This window comes from Venturia canescens, chromosome 3 (assembly GCF_019457755.1).
Source record: "Venturia canescens isolate UGA chromosome 3, ASM1945775v1, whole genome shotgun sequence".
In the NCBI taxonomy this organism is placed as follows: Eukaryota; Metazoa; Arthropoda; class Insecta; order Hymenoptera; family Ichneumonidae; genus Venturia; species Venturia canescens.
Window position 1 is genome coordinate 13797768 of NC_057423.1, and position 18985 is coordinate 13816752.

General features: G+C 38.3%; 3 protein-coding genes across 7 annotated transcripts in view; 2 read left to right on the forward strand and 1 right to left on the reverse strand.

The window, feature by feature from the left end:
- The window catches only part of LOC122407516 (autism susceptibility gene 2 protein-like), a 37254-nt gene extending 31000 nt beyond the window's left edge, over positions 1 to 6254 (forward strand). For 3 of the 5 annotated variants that reach the window (XM_043413790.1, XM_043413792.1, XM_043413791.1), the window contains 6 exons: positions 112 to 332; positions 572 to 798; positions 908 to 1072; positions 1581 to 1857; positions 1993 to 2134; positions 2353 to 6254. In XM_043413790.1, coding sequence (XP_043269725.1) covers positions 112 to 332; positions 572 to 798; positions 908 to 1072; positions 1581 to 1857; positions 1993 to 2134; positions 2353 to 3346 — 2026 coding nt within the window. In that variant the 3' untranslated portion in view covers positions 3347 to 6254. The remainder of the gene's footprint in view (positions 1 to 111; positions 333 to 571; positions 799 to 907; positions 1073 to 1580; positions 1858 to 1992; positions 2135 to 2352) is intronic. The other 2 variants (XM_043413794.1, XM_043413793.1) reach the window with 2 other exon arrangements.
- Positions 6255 to 6323: 69 nt separating this feature from the next.
- RnpS1 (RNA-binding protein S1) lies at positions 6324 to 9844 on the reverse strand. Its single transcript, XM_043413795.1, has 5 exons — positions 9708 to 9844; positions 9506 to 9634; positions 9136 to 9426; positions 8307 to 8554; positions 6324 to 7443 (listed from the first exon to the last, which is right to left on the reverse strand). Coding segments are annotated over exons 1-5 (972 nt in total). The 5' UTR covers positions 9710 to 9844; the 3' UTR covers positions 6324 to 7141.
- A 5093-nt stretch (positions 9845 to 14937) lies between these two features.
- On the forward strand, positions 14938 to 18985 carry LOC122407797 (uncharacterized). Its single transcript, XM_043414218.1, has 2 exons — positions 14938 to 17967; positions 18220 to 18985. Exons 1-2 carry the CDS (start codon positions 15559 to 15561, stop codon positions 18862 to 18864), a joined length of 3054 nt encoding a protein of 1017 aa, XP_043270153.1. The 5' UTR covers positions 14938 to 15558; the 3' UTR covers positions 18865 to 18985.

Sequence of the window (18985 nt, forward strand, 5' to 3'; positions counted from 1 at the left end):
CGATCATGCCGATTCGTCGGATATTTTTTTTCTCTCGTATTTCAGTTTCTTTCCCCAATGAAATTATATTTTTTCTTATGCATACGGTTAATAAGTTTTTATTGTTTACAGTAGCAGCACGACCTCCCAACTATCACCGGCGACAGCAACGACGGTACCGAGACCAACGCCACCACCAGCATCGATGAATATGCACAATTTTCCACCACCCATGTTCGCAGCACCTTTACCACCGCCAGTTTCGAGCTCGAGTCCGCACACTTCGATGCCAAGTTTACCACCACCGACCACTAATCCCAATCCGTTCTCAGCCGAATCGCTCTTTCAATCAAGTGAGTTTATAAACATGGATATTCCGCAAAAAAAAACATTTTTTGTTTTGTCTGAAACAAATTTTTCCAAGACACCCAGGCGCCATGATGATTTGTCAAGTGCTGAAAGTTTGGAAAAATCATAAATTTTTTGGTTTTTAAACAATACAATACTTAACTTAAAAAACTATTGACACATCTCAAAGATGAATTAACGAATAAAAATGCTATTCCAATTAACGATATTAACGGAGGACAAGGGGTGACGCATGTTTCAGGCCAGACGGATATGCTGAGACGAGAATTGGACAACAGATTTCTGGCCTCGCAAGATCGTGCCGTTGGTGTTGGTGTTGGGAATCTGGGGCCTCCGCCTTACCTCAGAACGGAAATGCATCATCATCAACATCAACATACTCACGTTCATCAACATACAACGCCGTTGCTTCCACCACCAGCGGCAACCACACTTTTCCCTCCTCCGATTGTACGTTCCCCAGATAAAGTGTTCATTTTTCAATGACTAGATCCATTTCATTTTGCCTGCCCCTCCCTCCTCGATGTTTATCAAAACTGTTTTTTTTACTTTTTTTCAGTTCAAGGACATTCCGAAGTTGGGCAGCGTGGATTCTCCATTTTTTCGTGGAAATCTTAACCTCTCCGGTTATTCAAGCTTTAACGCGGGACTTATGCATCCCGGTATGGGACCGCCGTCGACTCCGTTTGTTCCACCTAATCACATGACGTCTTTCGCACCTAAAGTAAGAACAGTGAAATTTTTTGTCGAGAATGATGATGGAAGAGTCAAAAATCACTTTATCAAATTATATAATTGAATGCTCGTATAAACTTGAACCAACTCAAAAGAAGAAACCACTTGAACTCAAAAAAGAATTGAGCACTTCTTTAAAGCTTCGATTAAAAAATTGAATCCAATTGGGAGTTATTAAATTCGGAGAGAGTCTTGGTGCAATTTCTTGAAATAATTATGAAACGGTGATTTTCTCATTATTCTATTTTTTTCGTTGTACATCGATCATCGTCCAAATGAATGAAAATACAGACAAAATTTAACAAATCGAGAAAATATTCTGTTTGGAAAATACGAACGTTGCTGAGTTGTGCTTTGAAACCGTCATCAAGGAGACACAATTCTCGTTATAGAAATGATTTATTAATCTCCGATTAACGACGAATGTTGCTTTACAACACGGAAGCTTGTTAAGAATCGGTTCGATAAAATATATGAAAAATCATGATATATTACAGAAAACTGGAAAGTGGAATGCGATGCATGTTCGAATAGCATGGGAAATATATCATCATCAGCAGAAACAACAAGCCGAGGCAAAAGCGGGCAATGTAGTAAACACAAAAACTGAATTGTTGAGACCTCCCGGTCATCTTTATCCGAGCGGTCCAGGTGGCGGTCTCGGAATGGGCACGCCAATGGCACCGCCATTCCCAACGAACATTCCACCTAATCATCCGGCTCCACCACCTCCTCATCCGGTTGGATTTCTCTCCGCGCCGGGATCCCACTTAGGTACGTTTTCTCATATGTTACCAAATGTACACTCGAGTGATTTTTTTCGCATGTTTTTCTTATTCTCTCATCACAGTTTTACTTCCACTCAATGCAATAATGAAATTAATCGTTCTTTTTTTTGCGTTTCTTCAGGAACCGGAATGTCTCCTTTTGGAAGATATCCAGCATCGTTTGGTACACCAAATCCAAACTTTCCCGGATTACCAGGATTTCCGACGGGCAGAGAGATGCCTCCCCTCGGTGGGATGGGATCCGTTCACGACCCGTGGCGAGGGTAGGTGTTTTTACTCTTTATTTTTAAGCTTTCTACCCTCATTGTGTTGATTAGTACAAAGCTTCTCCGGTAAATTAAAGTAACAAGCTTGAGGTTAGACCAGATGGGATTCAAATAATTTATAATTCGATCGGACATGCTCTAAGAAAGAAGAAAAACCGAATTCCTCGCAAATCCGATAAAAAAACGATTGAACACTCTGAATTTTTTATCCATAGGTTGCAGCGTGCTGCTCCAGGTTTTCCATCGACAACAGTAACGTGGAATTTGAAGCCAGAGCCTCCGGCAATTGACAGGCGCGCTGAAATGGAGGAACGAGAGCGCGAACGTGAGCGGGAACGAGAGCGTGAGCGTGAGCGCGAGCGTGAGAGACAGAGAAGAGAGCGGGAGAGAGAAGAACAGCGTGAGCGCGAGAGACGGGAGCGCGAAAAGGAAGAGAAGCGCAAAGCAGAGGCTGAAGCTCGAGAGCGTGAGAGAAGAGAGAAAGAAAGACGGGAGATGGAAAGGCGAGAGATGGAGCGAGAGAGAATGATGTTGCAAACGCGACAGCACGTTGTTATGGGTAGAGATCGGTCACCCTTAAGGAACGGAAGTGTAAATCCGATGGATCCGAGCGAGGTGAGAGTGAAAGAAGAGCCAAGAAGCAAAGACGAAGAAGTGGTGATGCTCTCGAGGCAGCCACCGCAGGGCCAAGGCCAACCAGGATCTGGGCAAGTACCCGGACCAAATCCCATGAACGATCCGCGATATCATCACTCACATCCCCATGCGTATCTCGCGAGGCATCCTCACGGTATGTCCGGTCCGCATACAATGGCACGAGGAATGATTCCCGGACTCGGTGGTCATCCCATGCAACATTTCCAACCGCCCACAGGGCCGCCCGGTCAACCGGGTGCTCCCTGGACCTCGGACCCCTTCAGAGATCCGTATCGTTACGATCCTCTGCAACAATTGCGATACAACCCGCTCATGGCCGCCGCAGCTTTTCGCGCTGAAGAAGAAGAAAGAGCGAAACTTTACGCTGGCTATCCTCCACCACCGCCTGTCAATTCCCTCAGATCTAAAGACCCCAGCCCCGGACCGCTGAGCAACCTTCACATGCATCATCGAGCAGGACCTGGACCCGGGGTCTCCGGCCGACCAATGGAACCTCCGATGATGCACGCTGGTGATATTCACAAAAAAGAGGACACCTCGCAGTCTCGATGATACAACCTCAAAGTTTCAACCTCTGGCAACGAGCCGCTACCCAGAGGACACCTTTGAAATAATTCAAAAGCAAGTTTTGTTCGATGAGATCGTTTGAGAGATTGCGGAGTCTTGCTCTATCATATTCTCCCACAAAACCTCGGCGTGCCCAATTCAACCTCATCCGAGGATCTCGCGTGACACTTTTTCGATATTTTCCAACGGAATGTGTCTCGGTTAAAGAAAAATTGTAAATAGTATACTTATTGATATTGATAGGAATTAATGAGAAAAATAAATACCGAGAAGAAGGAAGGAGAACATTTAGGAGATAAAAACGAACGAACCGAAGCGATAGTTCGTGCAATCTCACTTCGAGAGTAAACGACGCAATGCAGGAGAATGATCACGATTTTTCAACAAAGAGGGAAAGGTTCGATGGAGCAGTGATATATATTGTGTTGGACAGAAGAGAACCAAGGCATTTGTGTGGGAGATTGTGTCGCAAAGCGTTCACCGTAACGATAACCGCAAGTTCGTTTCAGCAATTTCTGGGGATCTGACTGTCTTGTCTTTGTAGCCCTATAAACTTTATCATTACGATCAATACTATGCGTAACAAGTTAATACCGTGTGTAATATTACAATTTACTCTAGGAAACGCGAGACGAATAATTGCTACGTAAATACAAGAAAAGTTAAAACAAAATAAGGCGAACCCACTGCTAGAAGTTTAAAAGGATTTCTAGCATTACTCGACAAACATGAGAAAAGAAACAACACACACACACACACACACACAAACATAATTTAATTATTTATTTATTGCGACGTATAAATGAAATTTGAATCTCTGTTAACTGACGTATGAATACTGTCGAAAGGGTTCACCCTAATTTAATCGATGTAATATAAAACAAACAAAAAACGATATATATATATATATATATATATACACATACACACACATATATATATATATATATAAATTTTACTTTTTTTTAAATAGATATATATACAATATGAGTTAGTCAAGAAGAAAAGAGGAAAAAGCGTAGCGAAACAAAATGTGAGATGGATCGTGTATATATATATACACATGCCCCTGAGAACCGGTGGTCCGTTTTCATTTTTTTCACGTTTCAAAACTGCTATAGGGAGAGATGCGAATTAATCCGGTTTAAACAGGGACATACCCGGTGCACTTTCCTGTGATATAGCAAACGATACACGGGATTATTTGCCGGCTTCAATATGAGGGATCCCTCATCATACGTTGATTGTCTACTTCTTCCGAGAGACGTCTCTCCGAAAGTGCAAAAACAAGCGTGACCAACTTACTCCCCTCGAGAGAGTTGAGAGTTTGATTCAAATAGCGAACTATCGATATTTATTTTCTAGACTAAATTGTCCAGTTTAATCTGTACATAATTCGGACCATTCTGCGGTAATGGGCCCCGTTTTCGGACCTTAATGAAAAATCATTCATTTTTACCATCCACAATATTGGATCAATTAAATTATTTTGACTAACCTGATTTCTAATTTGATTTTAGAACGTTAAGATGGAAAAATTGGATTTGAGAAACCACAAATAACTTAAAAAAAACAACTGACTGTAGCTTATCAATTTTTTCGTGATTAAAACTATTTTTTTCGGACTTCATACCTCTCCATCGAGTAAAAGTAGCGAATGAGCATTTGTTCGAACTTTTTTCGCCATTTGATAGAAAATGGATGCTTGTATTCAAACTCAATTAACGCAACAATTCATTCGGTGTAAATCGAAGCTTAATTTGAACCAATTTTTCGACAATGTGGAGACTGGTCAAAAAGCATGTTTTTTTAGAAGTTTTGAATTTTCATCACATCACTTTTCAAACACATTTAAGCTAAATTTCCCGTAATCAAAATATTTCACATTTTTTCATCTAGATATTCAAGCTATTTTTAATATTTTTATTTGTTTTAATAGATGAGGAATTGATAGCTATATGGAATGTCAAAGTATCTAAAAGAATCATCACAATCATTGTCATATTGATAGTTCGCTATTACGACGAACTTTTTTTTAAAACGAAATCGCGTCCGTTTTAATCTCTCTTGTTTTCTTTTATTAAACTGAAAGCGTGGTCCAAAACATGAGTGTCTGTAATCTGTTCAATCGGTGAATAGTAAGAAATTTTCCAAGCATCACACAAAAGTAGTTTCGTCCGTGCCAAAGTACTTCTGCATTTGGGAAAAAACAAAAACATTTATAATTGTTGAAGAAAAAGCACGCAAACACAAAATTTGTTAAACCCTTGATTTTAACGGACGTTTAAAGCTTTTATCGCGTGCAGTACTGAGGTTTTACCATTATGAATGATAGGAAAAAAAACGGAGAAAAGGACGGAAAGAGGTAATGAAATAAAGGAAGTAAATCGGCAGGATCTCGAAAATTTCTCAATCGTGCCATGTGAGTGTTTCTCAGTATGTGTCAGTGTGTGTCAGGCTATTTTATGGAATCGAAGATGTTTCGTTTGTTATTTTCATTTACGTTTTTCTGTTTTTTTTTCTAAATTTAAAATCGTCAAACTCTCCCAACCACGATTCTTTCACTCTGTCAAGTGACTGTGAAATTGTATATTATTAAATAATTAGTAATTGTACACCGTTCGAAGATTGTAGATATTTTTCATTAATGAAGAAAAGCAAGGAAAAAAGAAACAAAACGTGAAAGAAGAAAAACGCTGTTACAGTGAGGATGCAGTGATTTCGTTTTTGTAGATATCGCGTCTATAAAAGAAGATAAACAAAGAACAAACAAACAAAAATAATGAAATTTTGTGTGAATAGATTTTCTTTTCTAAAGAAAGAGGAGAGAAAAAGGAATCGATTCTTTGTAAAAGGATCCAATAATCATAGTTTCTATGAAAGTAACGAAAAACTTGGTCGTTCTTTTTTGAGTTCCTGCGGCGCAACGATATCCTGATTATAACGAAAACAGAAACAAAACTTGTCGTCATTTTACTTTATTTTCTGAATCATTGGGAATTTTTTTATTTATTTAAGACGTCATAGAAATTACAGTCTTTTTTTCTAGACATTGAATTTTTCATCGCCATTATAACTCTTGTTCATTACAAGACATGATCACGAGATCATTCGTGTGCACATACATGTTTTGAAAAAGTTGCAAATTTGTGGTTGACACAGTCACATTTTAACACTACATAAGATCATACGTGAGGGACAAAGGGATAAAATTATTCTTGATTTGTTGATCGAAAAAGAAAAATCGCTTGTGCGCCTAAATCATCAACCAAACGATACGATAATGGTACATATGAAATTTGCTATTATCTAGCTTACAATTAGCCGTACTCATATTCGCCCAAAAGGCGATTCCCGTTACTTAAAAAAAAACATTTTCCATTTCATCATTCTTACAAAGCACTTTGTAAACTTGATCTCCCTTAGAGCTCCATTTGTTTGAATCACGGTTTGTCACTTGTTCATGGATTCGATAGAAAAAAAATCAAATCTTCGTCACACGTGTATTTTCCAATGATTATTTTCGTACAATATTACCATCTAATCAATCATTCGCCTTTGTACAGGTCAATTGATGCCGGTGTAAATATTGGAAATCACTTTTAGAGAATACTGAGCAAAATTAACGAAATCAGTTTGAATGTCTCTTTTCAACGTAATGAGACACGCGTGTTTTCGTATTCGCTCATCTTATTTTTTTCCTCGGCCATACCGCGTGGAACTATCGTTGAAAAGTGATTTTGCTTTTTTTTAACGGTCGTCTTTCTTGGTTTTCACTCTTTATCGAGAACTACTTGAACTCGATCGAGTGTAACGACGATGACGACGTCGCGCATTGTCTGGGGGACTGCGCGATCGGGTTCGAGGCCTGCGCCTCGGCGGACGTATACTTCGCCGACGATTCATGGGAGGTGAACGTCTGCGATACCGTGGCGGCGAATTCCTACCCCCACCACCACCTCCACCGCCCCATCGTAATGGTGCTCTTCGTCCCATCACTGGCGACATTCGTCGCATCGGTGGAGGTCTTGGTTTTGGTAAAAGAACCGGCGCAGCTGTGATTTCTTGACCGTCGATTTGACCTGATAAAATAATTGATTATACACAAGATTATCGTTATGTCTGTCTTTATTTTTTATTTTATACTTTTTGTTTTTATGTCGAGTATTTTTATAAAACCACTTCTTTTTTATCGATCTCCCAGGATGTAGGATAAAATTTCCTCCAAGTATTACATTAACTTTTTGAAGATAAATCAGTCATTTTTGGGCTACCATTACAAGACAAGAGAACTCCACTGTTTTTGACTAGAACGTTTTGAAATAGTTTTCTCTGTGGTCCTTTTAACTTTTTATTGATATATTATGCAAAATTACAATTAATCAATAGCCGAAGAATTTTCTAAATTTATGAATTATAACGCCAATTGCAACAAGTTAAACACAGCATTTCGTGTGTTATGAAAAATATTCAATAAATCATTTTTTTTCATTCTAGAAATTCGTAGGACGTGTATAACCAATATAATGTAATGTTTGTCATATTTTTTCAACCTGAAATAGAGAAAATAGTATATTACGCACCTAAGGAGGACAAGCACGCGGTTTGAGGTAGTCTAATTTCACTCCTGTGGAGTGTATACTTTTTTTCACCAAACATGCAACGAAAGTTCAATTTTCTAAAATCGGAGAGTTGACCTAGGGTGGGAAATTACTTTCCCTTCCTAGGTGCCTAATATATTATTACTCGATAAAGTGTTAGTTTTCAAAACTGAAAAAACTGTGACACATTACAGATGCTGTGCTTGAGTATTCGTACCAAAACTCGAATGCGTTTTCTAGACGCAGAAGGCAGTCACAAATCTTTCATGTCTGTGGTTGTTTCTGACATGCCCAAATCTGGTGATTTTTGCAAATGAAATTTTCTGCGTCAATGATTTATTTACCTCCATCCATGTGTTTCATTGCATTTTCTGCCTCATCCGCCGTTTCGAATTCAACATATGCAAATCCACGCCCGTGATTGGGATGGAGTTTGTCCACTGAGAAATCTACCATCTTAATTTGTCCATAAGTTGAAAATATTTCTACGATATGTTCCTTGGTCACATTACGTGTCAAATGACCAATGTGAATCTTTGTTGGCCTAGGTATGGGAGATCGCTCCCTGCGCTTCCTTTTCGGAGTAGGTGACCTGTTCAAAGAAATAATGAATACATTGAATTCAAAAACATGTCAAATTTCTTCTTTCGAACGGACAGTGCACTAGAATTTTTCTGGGACCTTATATATTTCAAGACATTGTGAAATAGAAAAGAAAAATAAAATTTGGCGTTTACATATGTTTGAATAGAACTATGAAAAATTTATTACTGAGTTATCATTCATAACTTATAATGTGCATGATGCTATTGGTTCTATTTTGGAAAATTGAAATGAAATATTTTCGAATCCCAGAATCAGTTCTCTTTTGTTCAATTCAAAAATGTTTTCAGAGTTTGTCTAGCCTATTCAAAAATCTCTTTCAGAATCAAATGAAATTGCTAAAATAATCTTGGATATGAATTTAACTCTTGAGCACATGTGTTATTCTCTAAAGTATTTCATCTTTTCTAATATTGAAAGTAGAAATTCTTCTTAGACATGAATTAAACTGTTAGGTGTGTCATATTATTTCTACGAATTTAGAGAGATTCATCAACTCAATTCTTTTATTAATTAAATATTTTTATTTGATAAAAAGCACCATTGAAAAAAGCACTTTTTCTACAATACCTGGAACGTCCCTTGGGTTTGGGTTTATCAGCAGAAGCATTGCTGCTTTTTTTCTTATCCTTGTCACGATCCTTTTCCCGCTCTCTTTCCCGCTCTTTATCTCTTTCTTTTTCCTTAGTATCATGCCTTCTGGTCCCATCGGCACTTTTACTCCGACTACGTTTGCGTCCTCTGTCTCGAGAGCTTCCAGAAGAGCTGCCAGAACTGCTGGATGAGCTACTCGAAGAAGAGCTTGATCTGGAGCTGCTGCCGCTACTGGAACTTGATGATGCAGAGCTGCTGTCCGACGAGCTGTGATAAATTATTTTATATCAATGTGTATTCCAACCTCTCTTTTTCACTTTTTATCACCATAATTTATTCAACTGACCTACTACCACTGCTCGAAGTTGATGCTGCTCGTTTTTTTCGATCTTTCTCGCGATTTTTTTCACGCTTGTTATCCTTGTCCGTGGCTTCAGAATCGCTCTTGCCCGTGCTGTCTTTTCGACTTCGCGCCCTATAAATGAAATCAAACCGTTCGTAAATTTTCTCCGTATTGAGAATGTCGAGACTTTGATTTTTATATTTACATTGCGAATATTTATCGCCTTATAGACGATTCAACTGTCGATCTTCGGAATATATTTTCTACCCGGCTATACAACTGAAAGCTGTAGCTGTGTAAATACTTGTACAATGGCGGCTTGGTATTGCTGGGGGAACGTCACATTAGTCTTATAGCTAATCACACTGATGTAAGAACCGGGCTCACCCGGGTGGATATTTTCAATGTCCAATATTGTCGCAAAATTTTTATTTACAATTTTCCATTTTTTTATAATAAATATTTCTAGGTGGTCAAGTGGTGGTCGCTGGTAGCCTAATTATACCACTTGGTATTTGATATTTTTCAATAAATAAAACATTTCTAGTTTCGGCATAAAGTTACCCGGGCAAAGTTAATTTTGTGCAAAATCATTAACCTGGAGAGGTTAATCAATGCAGAATCATTTAGTGGTCCCAAATCGATAAGTTTAAATATTCAAAAGAAAAGTCAGTATTCAATCAAGCTGATGGAGTAAACATTTAGCCGGCTAAAAATTTTATCTCCATTTAATTTGATTACGATGATTGTCATTTTATAGAAAATCGCATGTAATGTTTGGTAGCGTAATAAAAATGCTTGGTAGTTAGTTTTGCAATCACACTATCTTGAAAATCATGAATGGCTACGTCATCCAGTGTGAAGCACTCTGATTGGTCGATGGTCCAATGGAAAAGATAACAATTTCGGAGTACGATGTGTACACAAGCAACAGTTAACAGTCTTCTTCTTTTCCTTATGGCCAATTTTTTCACTTACTATTGGATAACTTTATCTCCCAAACTTCGTTCTCTTCACCTCTAGAAATCTATTATCCGATGGATAAACTTATTCGGTGCTTGGAGTAGCGGATATCCTCCAGATATTGATTTCAGTGCCCTTCTGCACGATTTTAGTACGCCCCTCGAACTATTAATACTCTTGATATAACCAAAAACCTTTCAAAGTGCATACAGTTCTCTGTGTTGTAACAGTAAAATAAAACATTCATAATGGATTTTTTATTTACGGTTATCAATTTATATCCGATAATAATGATGAAGAGTATCATGAATACATGAAAAAAAAACGTATATCAAACATTCGAAAATTTATATTCTACCGCTCCATATTCAAATTTACTGCTAGACTATAGCAAATTTGGTGCAGTGTAATAAAGAAACTGGCCATTTCACACAAAGGCCATGTGTAGCTACTCAGTCCGCGGTCTTACGTACAGATCGGGGAACCTTGTATCCGAGCGGCTATGCGGGTACCTACCAAAATTTTGATTCTTCTTCTGTTTGGCTGGGGTCACTTCTTTATATGTCCGTGAGCCCAGGCTGGCCGCTGGAAACCCGTGTCGGCCAAGGCTCGTTCGATTCAATTTTTCGAATCTCCGCATGCAATATGTGGGATTTCGGGCGATTGGGTGTATAAATGATTGATACGTAATCAGGTTGATAACCAGTATACTTTTCTTTATTCTACTTTTAACTATATTTAATATTTTTGCACATGAAGCGAGTGCACGCTTCTTTTTTGTCCGTTCTACGCGTAATCTCTCTCCGTGACTCCGTGACGCTAACACTGTGGGGGACCGGCTTTCTAGCCATTTCCCGTGGTACGAGATTTTGTTTCCGCCTTGTCCGCTTGTCGCTGTTTTCCGTTTGTCTCGATTCATTCGACGTCAGTGGAGGCGAAGACGGCGATACCGCCACAAATACACGTTCTATTCTGAGCGCACTCTGGAAGATATTTCCTAAATAAAAGAAATTTTATTCCAATAAGCACCACAACAACGCTCGGCCAAGCTCGGCACAGCAACGCCTTTAAATTGGAAAACACCTTACTGGAACTGATTTCTGTATTGTAATTGTTACCAGATCGCTTTTACAGTGATCATGGTCTAACGATGTATATTCGACAACGTGGTATCATCATCAACTAATGAGCTGTCTCCTTCACAGTGAGGTGATCGAACCGGACCTTCATAAAGTTAGCAGGACAACTTTGACAATCAAATGGCACTGCTTCTGCTTCTTCGTCACGGCGTTACTTCCAAATAACTTATCCAGATCATATTTTTATAAATGAAGGAATTTTGAATATTACAGCAATCTTTGTCGCCACACGTGTGGGAATACTTTACGCATAAGAATGCTTTTATTTCGTGCCAAAAGGTTGTTGTTACTACACGAGTTTTCTTGCTTCGAAATCGAAATTCTTTGACACAGTCTGACCGGCGGGACGATGGCAAAAGCCGGCTGACAGAGCCTTTTTTTAATCGGTCAAACTGTGTCAAAGAATTTCGATTTAAAAAATTCCAAGCGAGGTTAGTCGACCGATCCATACTCTTAAGGAAGTTGAGGCATTAGAATGAAAATGATGTCATCGCTTTTAAACCGATTACATATTATAAAGTGGAGTGTAAACAAAAATCAGTTCAATTTTCAGACCGTTTAGGAGCGTCGTTTATCTTCGTTAAAAATGATGCTAAAAATATGAAATTTTTTGGGCAACATGAGCAAGGCTTGCCGAATAATGTCAATTTTTTTCAGATACATTAGGAGATTTGCTGAGATTATCACCACTTTTTCGTCTTTTTTTCCCAACTCTTCTTTAAAGTATATACGCAACATTGCCAACCTGTAAACTGGCCTAACTTTTGAAAGGTACAGGTCATGACTTTTGGGTAAAAAAAATGACTGTACGGCCTCAACTTCCTTAACTTGCACCACTAGACGACGACTGATCGTTTATGGTCGCGAATATGATTTTCCTCTTTCGCTTCGAGCTTTTATCTTTTTGGAAACACGTCCAAAAATGAAAGTGTATTGTCCAGACATATTTAATTGAAATGATAGGATTTATGGTGGCTGGAATAGAAAGTTCCAATGTAACAACTCAAACAAAATAACACTACCATTTTTATTTGACGCGAGTCTCCTAGCTGAAACAAATAGAGATTTCATGGAATTGAATTAAAAATTCAATGAGCTGACCTTGTAGAATAAAATGGAGCATTGTTTGTATGAACGAGAGTCGAGAAGATTCCAACATTATTTTTACCATAAAATTTCGTGGCAATACAGCCCAATTTTGCACCATTTCAGAGATGAATTTGTATATGACAAAGCATATGATGTACAATAAAGTCACACATGGCAAAAATCTTCTAAAAAGACAACATTGGGTTACTGGAAAAACTTGGGTTCTTTTAAGGAGTTTCGGTACAGGCGATACAATGTTGCCATGCTAAACCATGCTAAAAACATAAAAAATTTCAAAAAGTTTAGAATTCTATAAAATTTGGTGAACATATTCTTTAGTGCCAAATTTGACGACACAAATTTTTTAAGATTTTTCTTCTACACAGTTATCGAGTAATTGATCACTAAAGTTTACGTGTATAAGCATAGCGTTTCCATATGTATAGGTATACATTCCGGGCATGAGAAATCTGCTTTAATGCGTAATTACTCGATAACTAAGTAGAAGAAAATTTTGAAAAAATTTGTGTTTTCGCACTTAATGTTGAAGAACATTATCACCAAATTTGATCAATTTCTTAATATTTTGACTTTTGTACCGAAACTCCTTAAACGCCGCTCTAGCACTTTAAGGTTGACGATTCAGCTCCGTTTCGTCGTAAATGCTCCTATTTGATTATAGGAAAGTTCTCACCGTTGTCTCGATACCGCATCCCAAAAGGAACCTCAGTAGACGTAGTACTCAAGTAAAAGACACGAAATGGGAAAAAGCCGTCGGGGTCGTTTTACGTTCTCTTTCCTCTTTCTCGTTCACAACCAGCGTACCCGCGAAACCGTGGTTGACCTATCAATCGTTCAATCAGTTTCGTTGCTACTACTGGCGATTATTTTACCGACGTGTACGCTTGTAATTTTTTTATTAAGAAATTTATCATTAGACGAGAATTATAGAAATATCGAACAATTATATTATTTCAAAGAGAATAAATAATAAATAATAAATAAATGAGATGGAATCACAGCTGCAGTTTGGAGCCCTGCAAATTTTTAAATGCCTTCGTTATATCATTGAAAAGGGATGTTCCACAAAATATTAGCGAGGCTCTCACGCCCTAGAAGTCCATAAACCGGCAAAAATCTTGATATTTGAACTATTGGTACTTTTTTATTTTTTGCCGGATCGAATTCTATGCGGTCAAGAATTTTGTTCGCCTCATTATTATTGTACGGGGGGAAACAATTTTTCGATTATGACGAATGCTAAAAGAATAATTGGAGAAGATTTCAAGTGTAGCCATGTTTCGACATAATTAGTGAACGTTGTTTCCATCGTGCATTCGTGACAATACAATGGTTAATGCACTAAAATGGGGACAAAAACGTGGAATAATGAGAAACGAATTCGAGCAAACAATGAACATATTGTTTGACATCCGCGCGTGGCCCATACGTGACGATGCGGCAAAAAGTTGTTTGAAAAAATGGATTAGTCACTGTGCATTTGAATTCGACTAAATTCACCAATCTCAATTCCAAGAAAATGAAATATCAAGTAAAATTTCGAGAAAATACTATAACAATTAGTGTTTATACTTGCAGATGTGAAAGGACAATAGAGGAGTTTTTTTTGTGAAGGATGAAAAAGTTTGCGAACACCTCCAAACTCCTCCACCTTGGACCAACTCGAAAAAAAACGGTTGGAAGCTGTTTCGGAATAAAAAATTCCATGCTTCGTAGAAAAAATCAGGCAGTTTAAATAAAAAAATCCTCCCGAACATGAACGATCAAGTTAGTGTATGTTTGGAAAAACATGACAAAATAACAAACTAGACTTGTTCCGAGACTCTACTTTTAGTCTCTCGATAGATGGGGAAGGTGGATAAAAAATTAGGAGAAAACAATGTAGTATACCTGTCACACTAGTAAATATTAGATACGCGACGGAACAGCAAAGGAGTTACTTGGAAAAACGGATTTGCATTGCGCATTTAAGTTAAAATTTACCAATCATAATCGCGAGAAAATAGAACCAACTATTATTGTTTACAATCGCGCATGTGGATGCCAAGAAAAGAACAGTTGAGGCTTTTTTCCTGTAAATAATATAAAGAGTTAAATTTAATATACATTTAGCAATAATTACTTATCACTTATCTCAAAACACTATTATTTCTTTTCACTTATTGTTGTGATTCAAAGAAAAATTGAGGTGCTAAAGCGTTAAAACGCAGCTACTTTATTTAACTCGCTTAGTTTCGTTCGGGCATCATAAGCGGCAGGAAACATCTTTTACCATCATCTTATCAGTAAATGCCAAAATATTTCAAGTTTTCGAAATATGTGAAAATGTGATGAAAATCGGAGTCTTCGAACCATCGCCAGTTGGGAATGTATACTATTCCTAGCAAAAGCAATCTCAATTTGCAGTGCCTATAAAGTTTTCACTTGTATTGTATTTATCTGTTCTCGCGTGTTGCATTTCAGTCGTGTAATTTGACTAAGGCGAGTACGTGGACGAACTCGGAAAAATACAGTGGAACCGTTTAATTTCAAGCAAGTTACCATCTCTTTATTATTGACATCGAAATCTTATTTCGGACATGAGCATCTCGAGATTCAAAAAAATTGCATCCCGTTCATCTTGGAGTAATCCTATATAAGGAATTGAGGAATTAAGGAATAACGTGTATCGACGAGGAAAGAGATCGATCGAAATCGTCCAAGTTTAAATGAGGATATAAAAAAAAGTGGCTGGACAATTTGCGTTATTGAATGATCGAACGAATGACAATTGACGTATCAGCATAAAACTGCTCTTGGACAAAAAAGCGTTGTCATCTAACGTTCATACTATAAAAATCTGCGATGTCGCTGACTATAAACAATCGCAAAATAGTGTACTTACACGTAATAGGATCAAAGACACTGAAGAACGCGGATATTATTCGCATCGCAGCAAGACTTGAGGGCAGGGAGTTTTCTGTTTGGATCGAGCCTTCGGCACGACTTCGCCTATCTGAGACGCATATTAAAGCAGGGTTGTATAAGTATAAAGGTTCAAAGTTTATTCTTAATGGTAAATTACTGGAGCCTAAGCCACTACAATATGCTTTGGTAGAGTTTGCTTCATTTATCGCGTCGCCGCAACCTGTTTATATTGTTAGTCATAGTAATCATAACGAAACCACACTTCTTCTGAAAGCCTTCAAAATAAGTGGCATGATAACAAAATTCAATCATTTAATCAATGGTTTTGTAGATACAGTACCAATCTTCAAAAAACAGTACCCAAACCTGAAGGGAAAAGGGCAATTTTCGTTACGCGTTCTGGCACCATATGTGCTAGGAAAAAAGTACACAGGAACATTTTTCGAATCATTGTATTATTTGCGGACTTTGGAGGAGCTGGTGACCACTCATGTATCAGAGGCTACGTTGACTGAATTTAGTCTCTTTTTTGAAGATCGCGTAACAAGTCTAAAGACAATTTCAATATCTTCTCAAAGTTCTCGTAAGTTAATACTATTAAAATCTGTGGTGTCTTGGAAGACTCTTGAGAAACTCAAAAACGCAGAAATTTCATTTCCCATTTTGGAGGAACTATCTCAGCGCCCGGAACCTTCAGAACTCCATAAATATCTTAATAAAATGGCTGCCGAGAAACTAAAATCGTTCATCACGCCTGATGTGTCATCGAAGATATTTCACTTTTTCAAAAAACGAAAGCAACGTTCCAACAGAGTCAGATCATCTGCCATACAACCCAAAGAACTTGTCGATAAAGTCGATTCATCGGTGGAAGAACCGAAAGCACACAGCAGTAGCAAAGATCCATATACCGAACAGCGGCAGGAGCTTGCCCGCGATCTACCTCAGTTGGTAGAAGAACAAGTAACAATATACAAGGATTATCCAATGACCACCCAACAGGGAGAAATTCTCGATAATATTTATTCATATACCGCAGAACGGGGAGCACTACCAAGTAATGATTACTTCTTATTGCTCAACCAACTGGAGAACTTTGACTCGGAAATCGATACCGGACAGCGGCAGGAGTTTGTCGATGAGCTCCCTTCGTCGATGGAAAAACGAGAGGGAGTTTATTCATGTACTGCAGAACAGTACTGCAAATTCCTGTACATACACCTAATACGATCGGGTCGCGGAATTGACTCGGATATTATTCACATCGCAGCGAAGCTCAAAGACAGGAACTTCACTGTTTGGATCGAGCCTTCGAAACCACTTAATCCAAATGGGGACCTTCGATCTAACGGGTTGCGTTATAGAAATTCCAAGTTAATTCTTAATGGTAAACCACTGGAAACTAAGCAACTAAAGCCTGCTTTGGTGGAATTTGCATCATTTGTCACTTCGAAACCAGTTTATCTTGTTAGTCATAGTAATAGAACCGAAATCACCCACCTCTTGAGAGCCTTCGATAAAACTGGCATGAGTCATAAGTTTAATTTCATTCATGGTTTTGTCGATACAGTACCAATCTTCAAAAAAAAGTACCCAAACCTGAAAGGAAACAATCAATTTTCGTTACGCGTTCTGGCACCATATATGCTAGGAAAAAAGTACACAGGAAAATTTTTCGAATCATTGTATTATTTGCGCACTTTGGAAGAGCTGGTAACCACTCATATATCAGAGGCTACGTTAATTAAATTAAGCGTACCTTATAACTCAAGTGTAGCAAATCAAGAGACGGCCTCAACATCTTCTGAGAGTTCTTGCGATTTAACACTGTTAAAATCTGTGGTGTCTGCGGAAACTCTCAAAGAGCTCAAAGACGCAGAAATTTCATTTCCCATTTTGGAGGAACTATCTCAGCGCCCGGAACCTTCAGAACTCCATAAATATCTTAATAAAATGGCTGCCGAGAAACTAAATTCGTTCATCACGCCTGATGTGTCATCGAAGATATTCCACTTTTTCAAAGAACGAAAGCAACGTTCCAACAGAGTCAGTTCATCTGCCATACAACCCGAAGAACTTGTCGATAAAGTCGATTCATCGGTGGAAGAACCGAAAGCACACAGCAGTACCAAAGATCCATATACCGAACAGCGGCAGGAGCTTGCCCGTGATCTACCTCAGTTGGTAGAAGAACAAGTAACAATATACAAGGATTATCCAATGACCACCCAACAGGGAAAAATTCTCGATAATATTCATTCATATACTGCAGAACTACCAACTACTGCACTACCAAATAATGATTACTTCTTATTGCTCAACCAACTGGAAACATTTGACTCTGAAATCGGTGGAACAATGGAAGAACCGAAAGCATGGAACAGCAACGAAGATCGGTATGCCGGGCAGCATCATGAACTTGCCAGCGATCTCCCTCCGTTGGTAGAAGAACAAGAAACAACATACATGGATTATACAATTACCGGGCAAGAGGGAGGAAATCTCGATGATATTCATTCATATAATGCAGAACGGGGAGCACTACTAAATCATGATTACTTCTTATTGCTCAACCAACTGGAAACATTTGACTCTGAAATCGGTGGAACAATGGAAGAACCGAAAGCATGGAACAGCAACGAAGATCGGTATGCCGGACAGCATCATGAACTTGCCAGCGATCTCCCTCCGTTGGTAGAAGAACAAGAAACAACATACATGGATTATGCAATTACCGGGCAAGAGGGAGGAAATCTCGATGATATTCATTCATATACTGCAGAACGGGGAGCTTTATCCAATGACGATGACTTCTCATTGTCCAACCAACTGGAAACATTTGACTCTGAAATCGGTGGAACAATGAAAGAACTGAAAGCACAGAACAGCATCGAAGATTCGTATACCGGAGAGCGGCATGAACTTGGAGACAAATTTTCTTCGTTAATAGAAGAACCAACAGCATACAAGGATTATTTAGTTGCTCGGCAACAGGACGAATTTTTAAATGATGTTCATTTAAATACTGCAGAAGAAGATAAAGCACAATCCAAAAGTGATAATTTATTCATCAAACAGATGGAAGAAATTGACGCTGAAATCGGATCATCTGAGGAAGAACAGATTATAATTGAGCCGCTTCCGAATGACCAACACTCCAGTGACCAGTTTCCGGTAGACCAGAATCAACTTGATCGGGAGAGAATCCGATTATGGACTGAGATATTTGATCCTTTTAATTAATGGATTTTTTCATTTTTTTCCCAACATTCCTTCTAGTTTAACCGTTATGGGATAATTTTTTTCGTTTATTTCCTCTCTTTCTCATAGAATTTCCTTCAACTGTCTCGTATTGATATCATCT

Excerpts from the sequence above, each read along its gene's own strand:
- RnpS1 (XM_043413795.1), bottom strand. Across the intron at positions 9,427-9,505 it reads ACTTCGAGCAGTGGTAGTAG|CTCGTCGGACAGCAGCTCTG; the intron begins GTCAGTTGAATA and ends AATTTATCACAG. Across the intron at positions 8,555-9,135 it reads AAACCCAAGGGACGTTCCAG|GTCACCTACTCCGAAAAGGA; the intron begins GTATTGTAGAAA and ends TTCTTTGAACAG.
- LOC122407797 (XM_043414218.1), top strand. The coding sequence starts at position 15,559 with ATGTCGCTGACTATAAACAATCGCAAAATAGTGTACTTACACGTAATA. Across the intron at positions 17,968-18,219 it reads TGGAAACATTTGACTCTGAA|ATCGGTGGAACAATGGAAGA; the intron begins ATCGGTGGAACA and ends TTTGACTCTGAA.